The sequence below is a fragment of the Glandiceps talaboti genome, chromosome 16 (genome assembly GCF_964340395.1).
Source record: "Glandiceps talaboti chromosome 16, keGlaTala1.1, whole genome shotgun sequence".
NCBI lineage: Eukaryota > Metazoa > Hemichordata > Enteropneusta > Spengelidae > Glandiceps > Glandiceps talaboti.
Window position 1 is genome coordinate 13,008,765 of NC_135564.1, and position 23,348 is coordinate 13,032,112.

The 23,348-nt window shown below is 37.4% G+C and overlaps 3 protein-coding genes across 4 annotated transcripts; 1 reads left to right on the plus strand and 2 right to left on the minus strand.

The window, feature by feature from the left end:
- Positions 1–6,715: 6,715 nt before the first annotated feature.
- Positions 6,716–7,645, minus strand: LOC144447123 (sulfotransferase 1A1-like). The gene has a single exon (XM_078137028.1). It carries the CDS (start codon positions 7,643–7,645, stop codon positions 6,716–6,718), a length of 930 nt encoding a protein of 309 aa, XP_077993154.1.
- A 2,421-nt stretch (positions 7,646–10,066) lies between these two features.
- LOC144447519 (carbohydrate sulfotransferase 1-like) lies at positions 10,067–16,124 on the minus strand. 2 transcript variants are annotated; one of them, XM_078137567.1, is made up of 2 exons: positions 15,620–16,124; positions 10,067–11,560 (listed from the first exon to the last, which is right to left on the minus strand). In XM_078137567.1, exon 2 carries the CDS (start codon positions 11,538–11,540, stop codon positions 10,134–10,136), a length of 1,407 nt encoding a protein of 468 aa, XP_077993693.1. In that variant the 5' UTR covers positions 11,541–11,560; positions 15,620–16,124; the 3' UTR covers positions 10,067–10,133. The 2 variants fall into 2 exon arrangements, with proteins under 2 accessions (XP_077993693.1, XP_077993692.1); XM_078137566.1 differs by having other exon boundaries at positions 15,612–16,124.
- A 334-nt stretch (positions 16,125–16,458) lies between these two features.
- Positions 16,459–22,949, plus strand: LOC144447557 (WD repeat domain phosphoinositide-interacting protein 4-like). Its single transcript, XM_078137617.1, has 9 exons — positions 16,459–16,615; positions 17,336–17,410; positions 18,215–18,319; positions 18,982–19,069; positions 19,638–19,732; positions 20,260–20,462; positions 21,053–21,150; positions 21,732–21,833; positions 22,706–22,949. The coding sequence occupies exons 1-9, from the start codon at positions 16,570–16,572 to the stop codon at positions 22,947–22,949; spliced, it is 1,056 nt and encodes a 351-aa protein (XP_077993743.1). The 5' UTR covers positions 16,459–16,569.
- The last annotated feature ends 399 nt before the right edge of the window (positions 22,950–23,348 follow it).

Here is a 23,348-nt window from a genome sequence, read left to right on the forward strand (position 1 = left end):
CACGTATCCAAGTTGGATGGCAAGAGTTTGATACGTAGAGGTACTTTTATTTTTATTTGATACATTTTATTCTATTTAAAAATCGCGTAGATTATCGATGTAGCACTAGCAGTCGGCAAGCTTACTTCCGATTTTCCGTCGAAAGTCTCCGAACTTACACAACCCGAGAAAATATGATTAAAATGACGACACAAAAGTCGTATGCAGACAAATTCTACTTACGTTTTAAACTAAATTCGATATTACATGTACATCGCAAGGTTATAACCGATAATTTTGGTTGAGAAACCACAGAACACAATATATCAAACTGAGTAATATAAAAAGGGAGCACCACCTACAAAATACTCATAATATATAATTTGAAATGTCTAATTACCCTTCATTATTATTTTTTTCATTAATATTATGTTTCAACTCATTGAATAGTTATTGTTGTTGTTTTGTTTTGTTTTGTAGTCTTTATTATGATGTGTAATGTTACTTTTGAAAAGCCTATAAGTGCTATTATTATGATTTTTTTCCCCCAATTTTATTTTATTTGTACCTTTAACAAATCCCCAGGGTTTTGTTACGTGTAATCAATAAATACCAAAATACCAAAATACCATGACCGCGACCGATACCATGTAAGCTTGACCTCGCGACAGGTCACGCGATTATGTAATTTGCATAGCTGTTGGGCGCCAATTTTTAATACGCGATGAAGAATATAGTGCGATGAAATGATACAGTATTCGTAAAATACGATTTAAAATTTTAGAAAAATATGGGGAAATACTTAGTTATGTGATAAATATATAATTCCATGAAATCAATGTTAGTTTTACGTCATAATGCTCCTCGTATGATTCCGCGAACTACAAATTCTCGCCTACCGGCTCGAATGTGTATTAGTCCGCGGAATCATACTCGGAGCATTATGACGTAAAACTAACATTGATTTCATGGGATTATATATAAAAAGTTACCCAATTAAAGTGGCCATATGGATGAGAATTTATTTTGGGGTTTTACTTTATAAAATGATTTTATCATGCCCTCCTACTTGGAAATCAATATGAAACAATCTGTGTTTGTGAATCAATACATTGCAAAAGGCTAAAATATGTCTAAAATGTTTGTTATTGTACGTACAATAACAAATATTACACACATGTATTAATCTTTTGCAATGTATTGCGTTACAAACAAGGGCTTGGTATATGTTGTTTCACATTGATTTTTCCAGTAGGAAGGCATAATAAAATTGTTTTGTTAATTAAATATCCAAAATAAATACCCAATTCTCATTCCATATGGCCACTTTAAGGGCTCATATTTGATAAACGATAAAAAATACAAGTCACCTATTATATTACACAAATATTCGAAGTCTGTAACTGTTGCCACATTTTTAGTGATTCGACTGAAGTCAGTGTGCAAAACGGAAATACACAATCACATATTTGAAACCAATACGACTCCAAGACTTTGGTGTTTTCGAATATATTGGTAAACAATTCCAAAATACACAAATGATTTCACCTTTTTTAGATTGCCCCGGATTGCGTAGGGGCACAGATGGGAGAGTTGTGGACTTCAAAAAAGGAAGGGGTACTTGAAAACAAAACTGAGACTACGGAGGGGGAATTTGAAAATATAAAGTCACAGTATAAAATCTCCTGACCCCATTATACCACCGTGTTCATAAATCGATCGATGTCTACAAATTTCGATACACTTACCTTCGCTCAGATTTTAGGGTCGTTGTTTTATGACGAAGGTCTGCCACTATTAAAACATGTATGCACACATGTGAGAACGAACGTTTCATTTGAAATAGAACCTTTTATTTTTTATTGTGCATACAAATAGAGTACCCATGTTCACGATTTTTAAGCTATACATAGTCAGTGGATATAATCAATGGTAGAATGCAATCAGTGTAATGTATGCGTCCGTCCTCGACATAAAATAGTCAGTTTTAGTCCACGTACACGTTGTGTATACTTGTATTTTGTCCTATCATTCTTAACTTACTTTTTTCAAAATTATGATGCAGAATACGATATGTAAATTAATAATATGTCCTGTTTATTTTGAAGATAATACATTCAAAATGGGAAAATATATATATCGTGCATATGAATATGTGTTGCTCCCCATATTTTCCTTTGTTCAGCCATGGAAAATATGAGTGACCTAAGGGGCCTTTGTCACCATGAGTCGCTACACGAGTAGTGGCAAACGCTTAGGTCGTGAGTATTTACCAAGCTGAATGAAGTAAAATATTGGGACCGGGAATACTATTCCTCCCGAAGCATAATTTATGGACAATCAGAAAAAAATAATGAATGTCGATTTTGAATGTTCTGACGTGACATGTTTCTAGCACTTGAGAACGTGACGTATAGCAACCAGGGTATAAAAACCTATATTTTAAAGGGGAACACCACTCCAGGAAATAAAGGTATTTTCATAATAAAGGTATTTTCATAAACTTTGCAAGTTGAGTTTTGGAGAGTCATTTCATGATTTCACATCACATACTTTTCACTCGGTTGCCAAGAAACACCGAATTGAAACTCTTTTCACCTCTATTGTTCTGTATGATTATTCATTAGATGCGAACTGAATATTCATGACTGCTACGAGCTCACATCCTTCAGATAAATAGTCACGAAAGAGTTATGCCAATATTCATGAGATGTTTTACACTGAAGGGAATAAGCACTTAGGAGTCATGAATACTCATTGTACAACCACGACTATATGATTTCTGCTGACTCCCATGATGCAATTACCCACAGCAAAGAAGACGTAGAAAGGCACAAGGATCAACTTGATATTTTGCAGGTGATGTAAAATCATGAAATGAGTCTCCATATCCCATAGTTTATGAATGTCTCTACTTCCTGGAGTGGTGTCCCCCTTTAAATAATGCTTTATGTAAATGCAAGACAAGGTAATTCGAAAGGCGTAACCTCCAGTACCAGCTTATTACTAATAGATTTATACAGAATGTCACAGTTTTGATTCAAATGTCACATTCAAGGTTACAGCACACTGGAAAATGACTCTGTTTGATTTCTGTATAACACAATATATCTTAGGTAATATCTCATCTTCCCATGACGTCACAGTCAGTTCATCATTGAGCACTGATTCACCAATGAACAACAGTGTAATATCTTTCGGTGGATACATTGCTACCTTTCCATGAATATAATTTGCTTGATCGTGGGTACTAATAAGATTAGAAGGGCCCAGACAGAACTTGATGTAGCTTGAGTATGTGGTATGTTGGTTGCTGTCAATGTCACCTGGCAATACAACAACTTTGTGTTTGTACAGTTTGGACGAACTGGGTGGTGTTTGGGGAAACTCGCTGTGGAGCTGCGGTCGGGTAGCTTTGATCTGTTCCTGGTGTGCTTGTATGTACAATTCGGGCAGGGGAGTGGAACGTCGCGATAAACGACTCACAAATACATAGTGAACAAGACATGTCCCAATGAGTTCACTCGTCTCTTCAATAGCTAACTCGAGTAAAATAACCACTGATGTTCTTCCAACATGAACCACCTTCACTGTACACACCAACAACGTTTTGCTGGAGAGCTTGGAATATAAAGTTGGATGTATCCGCGTATACATTGACCGAATAAAGAAACTGTAACCATTCCGGTAAGGTTCAAGAAGACCGTAACGGTGCCCATCTTGAAGTAACCATCCATGGAATAGAGCTGCCATAAACACTTTGGACAAGGCCCATGGTGTCAATTTTCCTGCAGTTTACAGAATTTAAAACAACGTGTAAGATTATTTAGATAGGCAACGCTAGCACTAATAACCCAATAACGTGGTATGCGCCGTAAACATAAGAGTCAGACTGGCATTTTTGGTGTTACTTTGTGCAAAAGAAACCCCATTCTAAGAAGAATTAGATGTAAACTGAATGCCTACCATAAGGGATACTGGACATTAAAAAGGCAGAGTAAGATGGCTTTACCACAAGGGGCAGCGAAAATGTAATTGACTGATTGATCGATCGATCGACTGATTTATTGATTGATTTATTATTTGGTTGAATGATTGATCGATTGAATGATCAATTTTTGTGGTGCAATATAACTTATTTTGTGTGATATTGATTTTTTCTTTCCCTGGCTACTTTGCTCTCAGCTGTGATCTCTCGCCAATTATAAGATTAGGGGAGTTTTAATTTAGATAAGAGGAGAAGAATGGTCAAAGCGTCTTTATTTAGTCAATAAAGACAGAATTACATACAGCTGAAAGAGAAAAGTAGACAGTTAAAGCGAAATTAAAAGTTTTTATATCACCACAAAACTCAATAAATGAATTGATCATTCAACCAAATAATAATAAATCAATCAATAAATCGATCGATCGATCGATTGATCAATCAGTTACATTTTCGCTGTCCCCTGTTTACCGGATTTCCCTATTCAAAACATACGACTGTCGTGTAGGTGTTGTCTAAAGTTTCGACATGTAACAGTTTACTAAAGGCTCCATTTTCTCCTCAGCCCCCCCCCCCCATGCCGTAACTTCTGCTCTTTCCCATAAAAAAACCCATTGATTTCAAAGTCTCTGTATAATGATTACCTAATCTGTATATACTCAGGGCGTGCTTTTATTTATAAGGAAGAATTTCATAATTACCTTTTTCAGCTGAATGATCGACGACAACATCGTCAACTGTGTACGTACAACGTACCGCTTTGTCATTCGATATGTCGACTTCCATGACTCATGTAATCCCGGTTAAATCCTGAAAAATCCACACAACTGTATTTCACACAAAACCACAACACCTGTCAAATTTATTAAATGCAAATAAAGAAAGGGAGTTGTACATCAGGTCGTGCAAGTCCAGAACTTTGTTGACGCTACGGGTCAACGTCCAAAATAAAATGGACAGTGCGATGACCTTTGCCAAAATTACACGTCGTCCTATAATAGTTCCCATTTTTTTGTCTCTCTTTAATTAAAAAATGTAATGACAAAACTGAAAACTGTCCGACAGCTTCTTCTGCAATGATATTACATTATGACAAAATATGATGACGGTGAATAATTAACTCATTCTCTTGGAGTTCAAAGATTGAAATAACCTCGAGTGTACTTTGACCAAAGTTATGTACTACTATTGTGACCCTAGATTCTGTATTATTTACACAGTAACAGAAGATAGGATTTGCAAGGTCACAGCGACTCGATGCAGCAACACCCCTCCCACATCTTATACAAGGAATACAGCTAATACCTTTATCGTGTAATGTTATGCAAGGTACAAATGGCACACTTGCCTGGTTTTACGGAAATCGTGGAATCTGTAATTGTACATAGAATGGACTAGACTATACTCACTGAAGCTGTATGTTGTCGAGTATTTGAGGAACGCAAGTATATGACATGTGTTGCAATGTAATGTTGTAGATATATTGTACTATTTCTAGCCCCTCTGAGATCTACTCAGCAGCATGAGCAGCAGTGATGTGAATACTGAAGAAAGGTCACTGAATAGCGCCAATGGCGTCGGCGTTTGTGACCCTACTAATTATTCATGATGTCAATAATTTCTAAACTTGACATCCAAATAACAGTTTTATATTTTCGTCCCAAAAATAACATTGTTGAGACAAGGGTCTTATGAATTCAAGTTTTGGTTCGAATAAAATTACTTGATTGTTCTGTAGTGTCCTTTAATTTCTGTAAGCTTTTACACACACACACACACACACACACACACACACACACACACACACACACACACACACACACACACACACACACACACACACACACATAGAGTTTCACATAGAGTTTCATTCTTCTTTCGCCAAGTAGAGTGCTCGATCACCTTGGAGAGCTATCATACATAAAAATGTAAGAAGACGAGTCTGATATTACATTGTGGATTTACACTACGGACCGTTTCACCAGAAGGATCGTCGGGTGTAATAGTAGGGTTTAGTAGTCATTGGCTTTACATTCTGCTTTATGTACATAACTTATGTGTGTTCACAGACGGCTGTGTGTACACAAAAAAATGGAAACAAAGGTTACGTATTATTAAGTAAGAACTTGTTAGCGTGCCGGCATTTACTGATTAATTCAGTTCTGCTGTTCAAGGTCGTTGATTTGTCGGCAGTTATAATAAAATATTTTTTCCCAGAGACATAGTTGACATCGTTCGGTAACATTTGAGTATGATCATGGAAGTAGGGGTTCTACTTCCATGGTATGATGAAGCCTGCTTGGGAACTGACCAGTGTATGTCGTAATTGGTTTTGCTGTATTTTAGGTGCCAAATGTATTTGCTGAGCGCAGTGTCTTTCTTCTTGTGGTCAAGTTTAAATTAAGACTTGTGGTTGTTAAACCTGCTTTTGAAGTCTGTGTCACTAACACCTATGTATGATTTGTGATCTTGGTTAGTGGTGACTGTTGCTTTGTAAACAATGCTTTTTATGAGCCATTTTCCTGCGAGGGGGCACTCCTTTGGTTTCCTGCAGTTACAGGTACTTTGTTGTGTTTGCTTAGCTTTTGAAAGTATGGCTTTGTTGTGACCGTTAATTATTTTACCCATGTTGTCCATGCAACTACTACAGTCACCACTAACCAAGCTTATACCCCGTTCTATGTACTAGTCACATGCTCTTATAATCATGGTATAGGATGAACACCGCCAAGGATAAAACGACTGAGGCAACTAATACTTCAAAAGTATAGCTGCATCCTCCAATCTACTAACGATTTCGTCGTCAAACTTTTCGTTCTGAGCCACTGAGAAGTGATTTTTCCAATCACCAACAATTCCTTTCCTAACAAACTGTTCGATATCTCCATCAAAGATTGCCTTGTCCAGTATGACACATTTGTGAATGGCTTGTCTCATACCTTCAACAGAGCATGCCATCTTAATCCGCTGAATATCTTGATCAGACAAATTCACTCGCAGAAAATTTCCAAACTTTCTGACAACATTACTGAGATTACTTTGAATGTCTTCGTATCTTACATGCAAGACATTATCTTCAATGCCAACTTCACTCCATTGCATGACATGTTGCAGCCACGGACCATACGGAGTTCTTCCCTTCACGAATTCTTCCACAGCTCTGTTCCATTCTAATGCCATCTTTCCATGTTCAGCTTTCTTGTAGTAATGATACATCGAGACACAGACATCTTTTGGATTTCTTGTAACGTAGATTATCTTTACATTTCTGGCTCTGGCTTGCTTCAATGGAAACAAGTGAAGAGGAGAATGGCATCGAATCAGGCGAGGTGATTTGATGTGCAGTTTTCCCGCTTGAAATTGTGTTGCTAGTTCCCCACGTGTCCCTGGTACAGATGCAGGATCAACTATCAACCAATCAAAAATAAGTGCTTCGCTACTGTTTCCCGAACTCATAAGCCCGAAGTCCTGAATATTCTGCAGAATGTTTAAAACCCACGTTGTACCTGACTTGGGGTATCCAACTACAACAACATCACCCTCATGCCACGGAAAGTTGCCGGAGGTATCATTTTTCACCTTTTGCTCATCAACGTAGAATGGAAAGTAGACATCTCTGTATTTAAACTTTGCGAGCTGTGTGGTTTCTTCAGCCGTTTCGAGCTTCTGACTAAATGCCATATTGAAGGGGGTGGGACGGGTATTGCACTGATTTGGTCAACGGTCAAGGTGAAGTGCGAAAAACTCAGATTTAGATTCATATTGCAGTTTGTTATTGAAGAAAGAGACTTACATAAGAAAAAGAATATATGATAAGGCTGTACACGTTTTGAAAGAATCCATGTTCCTGTTTATTTCGTATCGAGTACGTTAATACTTTTTGTACGGATCCGCGATCGCACGTCAGTTTAACTATATGAGGATATGTTCAGAATAGTTTTGTTGATTAATATGGATGAAATGTGCATGCTGAATCGATTCCTTTTTTTCTATCAAATAAGTTAGCAAACTTGTACTGACTTGCCACAACAAACTTCGACTACTGAAATCGTTTGTCAATGATCATAAGACCATATTACTGAAGGAATGAACGTCTGTAGTGTTTTCCTAGCCTGTTCGGGCGGACTCTCAACCAGACTAATAATAATAATACAAGATTCAAATTCCTGTCTCAACGGATGGGAGTTGTCTGCCTTTAGTAATATTTGTTCGGTATTTGTTCGATTTGTCATGCCTCTAGAACAGGTACCACCATTCAGTGACTCTCCCTGTGCCCCATTACAACAATTTTTGTGTTTGAAAACGTTCCCAGCCAACAAACAGACCCTAAAGTACAAATGCTGCTAATGGTAGACAAATAAAACACTGTGATGTAAAGAAATTCTTTCCAGACATCGAAGGATCTGAGTTTCCTAAGACAAAGGACGGATGTGGAACTTCTTTATGGTTACATTTGTATTCACATTTCATGAAAGCTTGTTATCTATAATCATTCCCAAGTACTTGCAATCATTGACTTATTTATTCCATCCTTTCCCATCATGCTGCCATGATCAGATTTCTTCCTCCTAAAATTAATAATTCTTTGGCGTTAACAACATTCATTTAATTGAAGATAACTGATTACACCACTCAGACTATAAATCGGATGATTTCATTTAGGTATTATCTGATCATTGAGATTCATCATATTTGATATTTGGTCAGTCACTGCAGTGTCGTCAGCAAATGTGTCTATCAGGCATGATTCATATTCATATTTGCATTCAGCAGTGAAACCACAGGGAGCTCAGGCTGTTAGTTTTGTTTATAAATACAAACAAACAAACAAAACACAAACAATTAACAAATAAATAAACAAGTAAACATACAAACAAAAACAAGTAAACAAACAAAATAAACCGACAAATGAGTAGATATATACATGAGTAAACGACAACAAACCAACGAACAAACAAACACTACACCCCCCCCCCCCCAATCGTCACCATCAGAGGAGGCGATCAGGCTAACAAATGTAAACATGTACCAAGAAGGTCAATTCAGGCAAAATAACGAAGGTAAAATAGCAATGAACGATTAGCCGACATCTACATCGGATTTTTATCAGATTGACACTTTGCCATGCCTATAGCACTACTGAACGTTATCAGTTCAGTTGTGCTAAAAAACCTTCAAGCGATTACTAAGTATAATGTATGCATGCAGCTCATCCTAATACATGAACATCAGTGGACATCAGATAGACATGTCAAGATGAAGTGCCGTTTGTCTTGTTTTGTTCAATGTCATATTTGTTGTATACAAATATATACCCCCACCCTGAGAATTAGCAGATGCAATTCACCACAATCACTATGTAAGCTCTTACTCAACCCTAGTCTCAGTTACCCAGAATCTCGTCGCTGGGGGCTCTGCCTATGAGACCTCCCCAAACGAGGTCTGGGAAAATGTCAACTTGCCCACGCAGGAAGTAGCTTCTGGAGCAGTGCATCATGGGGAGTACTTCACGTCCAACATTGCAGGCTGAACGATTTGGGTACCTTCGCTACAGATTATCACTTCTCAAGCGACTGATATATATATATATTAATTACAACAAAAAGGCCTTGTAAGCCCATTTTTAATGTTTGGAAGAAATGTACCATGTGACTTCCATCGCGGGGTAGTTGGGACATGGTTTTCCCAGTATCTCAATTGGGGTGGTAGGCAGAGCCCCCAGCAGCGAGAGTCTGGGTAACCGAGACTAACTCAACCCGAGTTCTAACCACCACATTAAGTTTTGCTTATTTGCATGTCCAGTTTCCTTAGGACAAAATTCTTAGAATATAAACTCATGCAAATGTCCACTCTGAAATATAGTTCTATTTCCATCCCTAGATACTGGCTATGCTTTCATAGCAAGGGACCATGCGGCATGCATGTGTGTGAATCAGATAGCTTTTGTGCTTTGACTTCCATTCTAGCTCTCGAAGACAAGAGTTCCACAGACTTCCTTCACACAATTTACAAAATTACATGTATGACAACTATTCTAGTATTCTGTTATATTAATGTTTATTATATTTTTTTGTAGCAAATTAATAAGAAACACGAGGTTTATAAATTTAGGAATGGATAAAGTGAGTGTAAACATCTTACACTATTTCAGATAGAAAGAACAAGATATTTAAACAGCTGGTAAAGACCGAAATATGTCAATTGTCATATTTGTTAAATCGGATGGCACGGAAGCTAGGTTGTATCCCAATGCATCCATCAGTTCACTGCACATAGAGTCAATTCTCTGTACAATATCAAAAGGCAATTCTAATCTCCAAGCTTGCACTACAGATGATGAATTGCGCCGAGTTGAGTATACATCACTTTTTTCAGGATCAGCATTTGAATTAGCCGCAATCCAGGATTTAACACTTTTAGGCAGTTTCTCAATGCCAATAAAGTTATACATCTGTTTAGCAACACGTATTGGATTCTCAGCTAAATCTTCGTATCTTACTAGCATATATCTATTTTTCAACCACTGTGGATGGGCATGTGCAGTATCATAATTATGCTTCATTCGCTTGCAGAGTGAAAGCATAGTCATTTCTTGTTCACTGTCAAAAGTCTTCGCTAATTTCTCAGCCTTTACTCTAGAACTATATATAGCTCTTGGATCCCGCACCAGATGTATAATTTTCACATTCAAAGTATCATCTGCCATCAATGCTTGCAATGACTGGATGTTTACAACCCGTATAACTTTTACAGCTACATTTTTCACTTTCTTACAAATGTCAGTTATCATTCTAATATCAATGTCATCACATTTTTTGACACTTTTTCTAGAAACATCGAATGCTGAACAAAACGGTTCAGAAATCAGTATTTTACTAGAGGCACGGTGTAAACCTGCTTCATTATAAAAATCAACTAAACTAGGGATGCCTTGGAAATTACACTTAAAGATATTACCCAGGAACTTGCTTACATTTGGTTGTAATTGTTGATATCCTAAAATAGATTCCAACACTTTGACTGGTTCAAAGTGAAAAAAGAAGTCTGGATTTTGGTTAAATATTTGCCCAAGAAAACTAGAACCAGACCGCCGATTGGTCACAATTATGACATTTACAGTGCCATCTTTATTACTGTCATGGTCAATAGGTTTGTTTTCTTCTGTCTCTTTATCTGCATTTAAAAAATCCCAGACATCAGGTTTTTCAATCTGTGTCCCTTTTGTTTTTACTGGCAACACCAATGACAATGGATTACCAGTCTCCGCTACTTTGAAGTATTGCCTTGTATCAAAGGGTTTTGGCGCTTTGTTGTAGGCATCCTGAAAGTTCAAAATCTGTTGAAAATGAGTTTCCCTGTACAAAATATCATTCAGTTGTTGGTTTGTAAAAGCTGTATTTCCAGTGGATATCTCACTAACATAATGGAGTTTAGTGTTTGTGTCCACAGTAGATTCTAATGCTGTTAATTGTGTCACTTTGTGCTTGGATTTTAATGCAAGAATAGCAATGGCAACAGCAAATACAACTGTTGCAATCACAAATCCATACACACGAGGTCGTGATTTGATAGCCATCTTTGAGACTTCACATGTACCTAAAGTGAATAAAAGAAAGAAACGTATAAGAATAATATGTAACAGGAAATAGAGGTTTTGGCTTAAAACTAGACACAAACTTAAACTATTGTTGCGACATGTTGTAATCTAATGGTCATTGTTTAAATTATACCCACAGTTGAGTGGCATTTCTAATAGCTTTCTTGATCTTGCAGTGTACACTTTTTGGACTTTCAGTATTACACTATCTTGATACAAAGGTGATTAATAATTATATCCACATAATGAAGGCACTGCTATCACCCACTAGTGCAATCTACCACTGAACAATACTAGTTTTCATTTGTGTCTAACCTTAGTAAGCCAAAACCATGATTGCCACTATAATATTTCATCTAAACTAAGGCATAGTGCATATTAGTCTATGAATATCAGTTTCTACAACTACCGATAGGTCTTTATACTTAAGACCCTAGATCATTAATAAATTCAAGATCTGCCAAGTTATAATTTACAAAACATTTTCACTCTTTTATAAAATGTCAGATGGACTGTCAATGGTGACTATTTATCGAAAAGTGAAAATTTATTGTAAATTTTGTCGCATAGACATGTTCATATAATCTAATTCCCATTCATATCAACCATGTTTGTCAAAGTTGGTAATGGTATTGTTTTATTTGTTTGTTTGCCTGCTTTCTTGTTTATCTATTTGTTTGTTTGTTTTTTGTAACCATAACCAATTAAAGCCCAACTCCTTGTAGTCTCGCTGCCAGACTCGTGACTTTTGTCCCTAAGCTTTGCAAGCCGAGCTGCAAAGCAGCGAGAAGTGAAGGACTTTAGTCCTGAGTCTGGCAGGAAGCGTTTGGAAAGGAATGTGATATGTCGTCATCATGTGGGTTGGCCAAAGTATGCAAATAACATCTCAGCGCAGGTCACAGGGTTCCTGCGATTAACAAAGATGTGTAGTCTACACACAGTGGTGGTTATATTTGGTGTCTGAGTCTTGAAGTTTGGCCAGCATCATCTGTTGCATTCCATATTCGATTGCAAGGCGTTTTTTTTCTGTTACTTTCTCCATTTTCTTGCACTATGCTACCTGCCTGTTCTATTTTTGTGCGTAACGCAAATGCAGCAGCTAGTTTTCTTCCTCTCAACATTACACAATGAACAATGAGTGACATTATCATTCACTGAAGTAAATACATCCTCAACACATGATTAGTCACTATTTATAACAGACTCCTCCTGGATATAGAATATTCAGTAGCTAGATGTTTGAACAGGTCGTCGATTCGTTAGTTTCATTGGCGGGTATTTTTATTCTCCTGCTTCCAGCCAGACTTGGGACTAAAGTCCCTCTCTTCTCGCAGCTTCATCGCTTGGCTTACAAATAAAGCTTAGGGATGATAGTCTGGCAGCGAGACTAGACTCCCTGTGGCTCAGACCACTAACTGGTAACACTGAAGAGTACACAGACCATTGCTTTCTTCTCTCTAGGAGGGGCATGCATTGTCATTAGCTGCAATAATTGTAGCTTTGTTTTTATTTACAATACTTTCTTATATTTTATTTTGTGTGACTCAACATTTTTCGTTTTACTTTTTATTTCTTACAGGGTTTGCAAAGAAAAACAAATTCCCACAGAGGACTGAGAGCAACATAGCGAAACTGCTACAGTACTGCATCTAGCAGGGGTAGGTCCAACTCGGTCCATCACCAACTCAGCCCATGTGATTGTTAACTTGGCCTTCCCATGCTAACTCGGCTCATTCAGTATACCAACTCGGATCAGCCCGTGGTATAGTAGAGTTCATTGGTGGGGGTACAGTCTTTACTTTGTCATCATATATCATGTATATGCCCACATACATTGTATTCTGAATACACAGATACAGAAGACATGACAGACAACATATAGAGAACGATTATTCCGCCATTGTTAACTATAATGCCAGTGTCATTTAAAGATGATACACCCCTATTAATAGTATTATAAAGTGTATTGTTTAATCCTTGCAAATGAGAAAATTCAAACTGCTGGCTGGGACACAAACTATGAGCTCCCATTTTTTAAACGTCTGCATAGAATATGAATCAACTGGTCTCGAGACTGAAATATTCTATACTAGGTGGGGTCCGAGTTGGCAGGTGGCGATGGGCTGAGTTGGGCGTTAACCATCTAGCATGTCATTTACATATGATATGGCTGAGGGACTGAATTACCATATGCTACTACAAAAGTCCTTCAACCAGACAGATCATTACGTAACGAGGTCTTGATTGCAGTGAATCATAGACCCTATGCAGGGATGCGAGTCACGTATGATTCCCCATAGACCCTTTGGTCTATGAATTCCCAGGGTTTGATTTCCTCGTGTAATCTGCCCCAGGGTAGTCTGGATGACCATGGAATGAAGGTATAAATCGTAACGATACTGTATAGGAACTAGACTAGCCCCAGGGTAGCATATGTTATGTACAAAGTCCACTACACGGTACGAGTGTGAAGCTACCATCATATTCATATTCATCTTCACTTTCAAAAGTTGACCTCTACGATCAATGTGAATATGATGATAGCTTACACATTCATCATCAGATTCGAAGTACTTCCGAATGGGTACGAACATGCGTTCGGCAAATCACATATCCTTCATTGGCAGGTTGAAATCATGTGATTGTAATTACTTTTCACTTGATTTGCCTGGATTTGCATGCTCTCTTGTTATTTTTGCCAGAGTATCCAATTTGCACCATGAATTATTGTTGTCATGGACCATTATTTTTCACAATCGATTGCGTTGACCGATCCTGGTAATTGTGGTCTTGACAACACTATTTTGTGTAAATTTCACCAGTGTAAGTGTTAAGTAAGGTTTCAAAGATAGCGACACTGCGGGAAATCAAAACACACCCAGCCAGGCCGTATTTTATTACATTATTCATACAGGTTTTTTGTACACCCAAATATTGATATTTCATTTTCAAAAAGATATGGGAAGGGCATACTAAACATCCAAATTAGTTTTTTATATGACAACAATAATTCATGGTGCAAATTGGATACTCTGGCAAAAATAAGAAGAAAGCATGCAAATCCACGCTAATCAAGTGAAAAGTAACTACAATCACATGATTTCAACCTGCCAATGAAGGATTTGTGATTTGCCGAACGCTTGTTCGTACCCATTCGGAAGACTTCGAATCTGATGATAAACGTGTGAAGCTATCATCATATTCACATTGATCGTAGAGGTCAACTTTTGAAAGTGAATATGAATATGAATATGATGGTAGCTTCACACTCGTCACTACACGGTATCCAGTCAAAACGTCCCCGGGTCAAAACGTCCCCGGTTTCCATAAGTCAAAACGTCCCCATGTCAAAACGTCCCCGTCTTTCCATTTTCCTCGATCCAAACTATTTGTGTGAGTGTGTGTGTGTGTGTGTGTGTGTTACATTATATCCTTATTTCTTACTATTTCTTACATCACAATACAGTAATGTGACTGCGTACCCACCTCAGGTGCCCAAAATACGTTTATGCGGCTCCCATGGATCGGCTAACACAAGTGCTAATTAGCGACACAAATGAAGAGGGCGGTAAGGTTTGAAGTCACGCGTGGCGACGCTTCAAATACTTGAATGTTGCGATTGATCAATGTATTTAGCACATCATGCAAATATAGTTAATCGTGATGAACGAAAGTAGTATGCACTGGCAAGTCGGTGAAAACTAAATTGTATCTTTCACGGTAAATCACGAACAGAAAATGGTTCGGAATATGGGCATCGATACTTGACCGTGTTTTAGGGAAGGAACGGAAACTGTTACGCAGTCAAGTCTCTTGGTTAAATTTTGGTCATACCCGAGGACGTTTTGACCCGGGGACGTTTTTGACCCGGGGACGTTTTGGTCATACCCGGGGACGTTTTGACCCGGGGACGTTATGACTGGTAAGCCACTACACTAGTGTACCATGAAAAAATGCTACGAATAATCACAGCTACGCCAATACGTGTAAAAGTCCTCATTACATATAAATACATTGATTGACGTGCAAAAATACACGAAAATCGCTTACCTCATTACCTCTACTTATGCACTAATAGTAATACCACAAACACTACACAGTGTCGAGGGTGTTAAACGTCTTGAATAATTGGGAAATTATCTCGGCTAGCACTGGTTGATGCGGTCTACCATGTGGTGCCACGTCGGATATAGCAATGATATGGGCTTGAATCCAACGGTGATGTGGGCAGTAGAGTTCACCAAGTGTAAAAGTGTAAAAGAAACCTCACATCAGAGCATGGCGACAAGGAGTGGAGGGGTGGAGGAAATGACAGCAAGTTATGTCCTCACACCATCCGGTTTGTGAACAATAACAATCTCATGGCTTCTGACCAGCTAGCGATCTCATTGGACAATACACTGTCACATGATATAAACATTTACCTAGCAGCCGACGGGGAAATACATACGTACGGAAGTGATTCGGTAATACATTTCATTGATGTACCCAAACTCGAGTGAATTACAAGCTAGACTAGGAATAAATGAGTAATTTCAACGCCTGTTATAAAACGCAAGTGAACGAGCGTACGCTCCAGGTGGTAGACTTTATCCACAAAACAGAACTTTCATCCCTCTCGCCTCTCTTAGGTACTAGGTATAGGTAGCTCTCGTTTTTCAGTCGACATTTTGAATCTTATTTACATATCATGTGAGGTCAAAGTTCACAGTGCGTTTTGTCCGACCCTCTTTTTTTAGACTGACATTTAGCACATGTAAACTAATTATTTTCTCACACTTCTCTCTGACTCCAATACAATTAAGCCAACGTACATCAACAAATGGGCCAGTTGGGGTCACAGGGCCTAGAGATAGGGGAGTGTGCCACACCGCTTGCGGGCGCACTCCAAGTTGAAGACACGTAATATAAAGTATAAAGTTGTGTCGTCGTCGCTGATTCAAGTTCAGTGTCTGCTTCCCGGTTTACTCTCTTCTGATCAAGATTATCACATCTTAGTAACGCCAACATGTCGAATAAAGAAGTGATCAACATTCGTTTCAATCAAGATCACAGTAAGTGGATAAATAATCCATGTCTGTATATAGCAGTAGCATCGATTCATGTTGCACACAATGATGACATTTGTTTTTGTTTTTGTTTCAAAGGCCCATGATTCGACAAAATGTTCTTATAACAATATCGTCTTATCAGTGGATCCACATTAGATCATTCATTTGTTCAGGGCCATCGTTTTGTACAGCTCCGCCAGATAATTTGCAGTGATTATGATTGCAGCAACGTGATCTGTTTGGTTCATATGTATAAAGGAGACTCACCCTGCCCTGACCACTATAGTTTGTTTACTCTTTCTGAGTCTTCACTGCAAAGACGTTGTATAAACAGTATATAGCGAGATTTGCAGGATAAATAAATTTGCTGTCTGCACCAGCATCTCACACATTGACAACCATTATCAATATTTGATGTACCTGTTCATTGTGGCAGTGTACTGTATTTGTAATATGAATATATCTTTTACTGTATCTCAACATTTTATAAGATATGCCTTTAGCTTATCAGTTGATCAGTTTTATGTTGACACAATGATTATGCATGGTGTCTCAGAAATTAATATTCTCAGATCACCACTGAAATCCACAGACACCATGATAATGGACATAGCAACTGCCAGCTTTCCTTATGATACACAATATAATAGAATTCTCTTCCATACTTTCACTGAGTCATACAATAAAGCGATATGTCAATGTATCATGTTGTTCTTCTTACAGGCTGCTTTGCGTGTGCTATGGAAACTGGTATACGAATCTATAATGTTGAGCCATTGGTTGAAAAACTCCACCTTGGTAAAGTTAAAACTATATTTCTAGTATACCCATTCCTATGCTACTGTAAACCTGGAATTTTTTTGCTAAAGACTTATTTTCACATATTTCGCTAGAAAACTAAGATGCAAAAATAAATAGTTAAACTAAAATGTCTTCTTGTACATGAAAACAATGTACCAGTCTGGTAATTAGTAAAAATTAGTCTTTTAGAACTAACTGCAGACTGTAAAATCACAAAGTTTTCTTGTAGTGAAAATATCTAGGTTTACAGTATTGTGCATGTTACAGATGACCCAAGATATTATTACAGTTGAAAAAAATATCCCTAGCAACTATGACATCACCTGGCATATCTTTGTGTTAGCCTATCACCCCTCTCATTCTCAGGCTTGTTTGTATAATCTTTATTTATACTGGATAGTTCTTTAAGTTTATAAACACTTGTCTCCCAAGAAGTCCAGTGAGGGCCATTTCTCATGGGTTCAGTGTCAATGCAGGAGGAAACTGGAAGTATCGGGGGAAAACCTGCATTGTTTGGTAAAGTCAAACTGAATGACACTCACAGTGTGGTAAATTTAATCAAACCCTAATAGGGTTCGAACCCCGACTGCGGTGGTAAGAGGCAAGTGGTTTACCGACTCGGCCGCAAATAACCCTTATACTACAATTATGTCTGCTCAGAGCCCCTCCCAGTCCAATTCAAAAGCAGTAGGTTGTACATATTATGTTTGTTTAGTGTCCTTCCCATTCCAAAGCATATTTTTTTGTGATATTATGTGAGCTCAGTAACACATGTCTCTTTGTATGTTATCCCATGAACAGATAAAGATGAAGTTGGTAGTATAGGCTTGATTGAAATGTTGAGGCGTACAAATCTACTAGCGATAGTTGGAGGAGGAGCTACACCAAAGTTTGCTGAAAATACAGGTCAGTAAATTACTACATCTTGTTTTGGAATAGTCAGTACTTAATCAATTGTAAGTGTCATTGATGTGTTTGTCTCTTGTGGAAACTTGAAAAAATTACCAAGCCACTAATACAATATAAAGATTTGATTGCTGACTTTTTAGCACAACTGTAGCAATGGCTATGGATAACTATAATGGACTCTTACAGCAAATACTGTTTTCTTCTTGTTTCTTATTATTATTTCTTATTGCTTCAAACATGACAGCGTAGACCTGGAAAGCACAGAGAGTCTGTGTAAATGAAAATTATACTGAATACCATAATGTCTGATTTACTATAATTTGGATGTGTCCCAAAGATGTATAAATTAAAATATAGTTGGTAGAGGTTGTGAAAGGGGGCTATACAGTACATTTTACAAAGAAACCAACGTTGCATGCACCCTGATGAGACACAAATATTTTTAGTGGGTCAAAATTATAATAAAATGGGTTTTTTAGAGACATCAATCACATATAGTAAGGGGTAGAGGAACACCAAATTTTTGGTGTATCACAAGAACTTGTGTATCAGTGGTACACCATGTGTCAGTGATGTATCAAATTAGCACACAGTTGTACATTACATGATATTAATATTCAAAGCAGTAAACATGTATTATTTAAACTATTTCTACACAGTGTTGGTGTGGGATGACTGTCGGAAGAAATTTGTTGTAGAATTGACATTTCCTGGGACAGTACTAGGCATCAGATTACACATGGACAGGTAAGTTGTGATAACATTTTATGAAATGTCAAGAAAACTGAATGCAAATTATTTTTAAAAAGTTTTTATGAACTTTGCATTGATTGTGTAGATTAGTAATACAAGTCATAAACATGTCATGTTTACAAGAAATATGACATTGCACAATAATATTTCATAGTATTGTCATTTAATATCTTCTTATTCATAAACAATTTTTGAGCAGATTCTCTATTCATATGTAGTAAGTACCTAGTGATTGGGAGGGGATGGGTTATAAACAGATTTTTAAATATTTTTTGAAAAGCAGGTAAAAAAGGTAAACTTAAGGGGCAGGGCTTATAAACAGACAAATATGGTAAAGCTATAGTCAAAACAATATATACATATATTACAACTTGAAGTTGTAGAAATCTTGCAGCTTTAGCATGTGTAATTAGTTGCAAAGTACTATTTTTCAAAAAGTCTTGATTTCTTTGTAGGATCAAAAATGTGTCATAAATCCAAGCAACCAGGCTCATATAGGTTAGAGCCATGGCATAGTTACTTGTAACTGAAAGTGAATCTTGAAAACTGTCTTTATTTGTAGGATTATTGTCGTCCTGGTAAATCGAATCTATGTCTATAGTTTTCCAGACAACCCAGTCAAGTTGTTTCAATTTGACACGATAGAAAATCCATCAGGTATGTAAAAAACAAATTTATGTTGTAGATATTACCTTAGTCTGTAAGGTATGCCCGGGCGCCCTCACACATGAGGAGGCCGGTTAGGGCAGAATTCACGACGTATCTTACAGTCCAATATTACCTGAATATTATGAAAACAACTGGAAATATCTCTAGATTTGTGTCAATGTTGTTATTTCAGTATTTGTCATTATGCATTACTTTAAGTCAAAGTTTACAACGTGGTAGATATAATTTGTGTATAATGACTGCAAAATAACTTAACCAACTTTCCAATATACACAGTAAAATCACTTGTGCTGCAAATTGCACCATTAACCAGTGTGTGAAAAATGACTTTTGGTCATAAGGACCGACAGGTATAGCAAAAGCTGTTGGTTGTTATGGGAAACGGCTGGTCCTTACTTGAAGCAGTTTATAATATATATCTACATCTACCATTCTGTTGGTCGTTACGGAAACCTGTTGGTTACAGACCAACAATAATTTTGCATGCCGTCATTAGCATTATCTTCATCTTTTAGGATTATGTGACACAAGTTGGAATAGTGACTGTCCTGTCTTGGTGTTTCCTGGTCGTGTGCGTGGTAGCTTACAACTAGTAGACCTAAGTATAACTAATGAAGCAACATCTAGTGCTCCAGTCACTATAAGTGCACATCAAAATGATATAGCCTGTCTGGCTGTCAATCAACAAGGAAACCTAGTTGCAACAGCTTCAAGAAAGGTAGGAGTGGAAGTTTGGCAATGGTACCAAAGTTTCATTGTAGAAATGGTCAAAATCAACACAGGTTTATCGAGATGATTTTCCAGTGTTCTTTAACCAGGGCTTTGTTTATGTCATTATAATCTGTGTGACACATTTATAGAGGGTGCTGTGCACGACCCACACTACCTGAGTGTAATACAAAGAATTTTTTACATTATGACAGAACCCCAGGCCGTGATATGCAAGTTCCAGTGTACTCGAAGTATTTGCTTGAGTGCTTGTGGGATTCTCTGCATGCAGCAGGATCATAGTGAATGAAAGTGCAACAGGAAGCACCGCAAGCACAAGTGCTAATAATCCAACTACCCACATTGGCACTTGCATGTAACAGGGTTTTGTTATTAATAGAAATGTTATCCAAAACTGCAAATGCCATTGTGTATTGACATGATTTTGTGTACACAAAACGTTTGTGTGCTCAGTTTGTATATATATGCAATAATGTTTTTATATTGCACAGCTATGCAAATTACCCCTAGTATACATGCTTACTGATGCAAGTAATCACTGTTAAACATATAATGATGTTATTTTCTTCACATCATCAGGGCACTCTGATACGAGTATTTGAAATATCTTTAAAGAACCAGTCATCAAAACCTGTTATTGAATTAAGAAGAGGTGCTGATCCTGCCACACTTTACTGGTAATAATTGCTGTAATGATGTTCAAGCATTTCTGTGTCAGCGTATACATGAATTATCTGCATTTTTTTCTCCATCATAGAGAAGGCATGCCAGTTTGCCAATTGCCTTTATGCTTTCCCAGCTCCTATAGAGGAATTTACACGTTAAAATCGTTCAAATTTCATTGATAATGTACTTTCACATATTTTCATTCACCAATGAGTTACATGTGTACATTTAAGTCCTTCACATAGCCAGCTCTGTCCTACCAGGTTCCCATTGATAACACCTAGTTGAATAAGATACATGTGCCAAATGATTAGTGGATCATAAACAAAAGCCAGCAGTGGGAATTGAACTGGCTATGTGCAGATTTTGAGCCAACAACAACTAAGCTTCGAGAACATGACACCAAATATGTTATACAGTTGTTAGGTTTATGTACATGAAGTGTATACAAAGATTTTCATTTCTAAATGCTCTTTATCACTAAATGGCTTTAATATGTAATTAGTTTAAATATGTGTTTTGGAGAGTATGTCTTCACTGCACTTTAGACTTGTAACAAATGACTATGTCAGAATATCTTTTTACTTTGCAGTATTAACTTCAGTGCGGATTCCTCTTATTTAGCTGTGTCCAGTGATAAGGGTACTGTCCATGTCTTTGCATTAAGAGATACAAATCTCAATCGAAGATCCAAGTAAGTCATTTTTAGACAGTATTGCCTAGGGCCAGGGATTTACTTAGATATTATTACCCAATGTTTTCTTTGTTCAGCCCGAAAATGAGTAACCTAAGGGGCCTTGTCACTACAAGTCGCTAGATGAGTAGTGACAAACCCTTAGGTCACAAGTATTTTGAGACTGAATGAAGAAAAATTTGGGGAATAATATAGTGGTATACCTCATCAAGGACAATTCATGAAAAATTGGGGAACATATTTCAAGCACTGCAGAGCCAGTGACGTAGACACAGGGTGTCATGACATAGAAAGACTAGGGTATATAATCCATATTTTCTGTTCAAAGACAATAACTTGGCTTGTGCATCAATATTATATATAGGCCTAACAAAGTATAAATATGTAACTGAAGTTGTGATAATGTATGATCAGTAATACCTGTAATGGACCGTGTACAAACCCTTACCTGTGTTTAAGCCCTTCCCCTTATTTTGATTTGATTCTTAACATGCATAACATTCATCATTTATCATTAATATTAAATAGTGAACAATACATACAGGCAAACTTTGACCCACGTATTTATACATAATAGGGAACTTGCAATTCAGACTGAGCATGCTCAGATGCAAAGGACTGGGATTATCTGTGGTTATCGTAATGCCTAATCAGGAGTTACCGATAAAATAAACCTCCCACAATGGTCAGGGTGACTATGAATTGATCATTTGTGGTTAACAACAATGTAACATTATTGTTTACAATACTGTTTGATTAGTATTTATCATCACATTTCCCATGATGCAACATTCAACATGGCAGGTTTGCAAGTTCCCTATTCATACATTTTTAATGTAATATAACTCTAATTCTTTGTGATTTTGCCATAGATTTTCCAAGATGGGAAAGGTTGGTTTACTTGGTCCATATGTGGAGTCACAGTGGGGCCTTGCCTCATTCACTGTACCAGCAGAATGTGCATGTATATGTGCCTTTGTATCAGCTTCATCAGTCATAGCCATATGTGTGGATGGTACATTTCACAAATATGTCTTCACTCCTGAAGGCAATTGTAACAGAGAATCATACGACGTGTATTTGGACGTCTGTGATGATGAAGAATTTGGCCACTAAATATGGAGAGCCAACATGCAATTCGATTGCTTAAAGCTGTTGCAATTTAAAAGTTAAAAAGTCCATAGTTGAATCTTGGGCCCAGGCTGGTGGTCTATCAAAAGGCGAGTCACTTCCTGTCCTGGTCTTTCCTTCGGTGCTCCCTCAGTGCTCAGTGCTGGAAAGTTTACTTTGAAAAAATTAGAGTGTTCAAAGCAGGCCCTGATGCCTGGATAGTCCAGCATAGAATATTTGAATGACCTCAGTTCTATTGTATTGGTTTTCAAAACACAAGGTAATGATTAACAGTGACTAATTTGTATTTTTTAAATTGAATGATACAGTTCCCACAATGCACAACTTCAAGATGGCCGATTTCCATGAAAAGTTTCAAATAATGATATGGAACTTAGTTTTCTT

Excerpts from the sequence above, each read along its gene's own strand:
- LOC144447123 (XM_078137028.1), bottom strand. The coding sequence starts at position 7,645 with ATGGCATTTAGTCAGAAGCTCGAAACGGCTGAAGAAACCACACAGCTC.
- LOC144447519 (XM_078137567.1), bottom strand. The coding sequence starts at position 11,540 with ATGGCTATCAAATCACGACCTCGTGTGTATGGATTTGTGATTGCAACA.
- LOC144447557 (XM_078137617.1), top strand. The coding sequence starts at position 16,570 with ATGTCGAATAAAGAAGTGATCAACATTCGTTTCAATCAAGATCACA. Across the intron at positions 16,616-17,335 it reads TCGTTTCAATCAAGATCACA|GCTGCTTTGCGTGTGCTATG; the intron begins GTAAGTGGATAA and ends TTCTTCTTACAG. Across the intron at positions 21,151-21,731 it reads GATCCTGCCACACTTTACTG|TATTAACTTCAGTGCGGATT; the intron begins GTAATAATTGCT and ends TTTACTTTGCAG.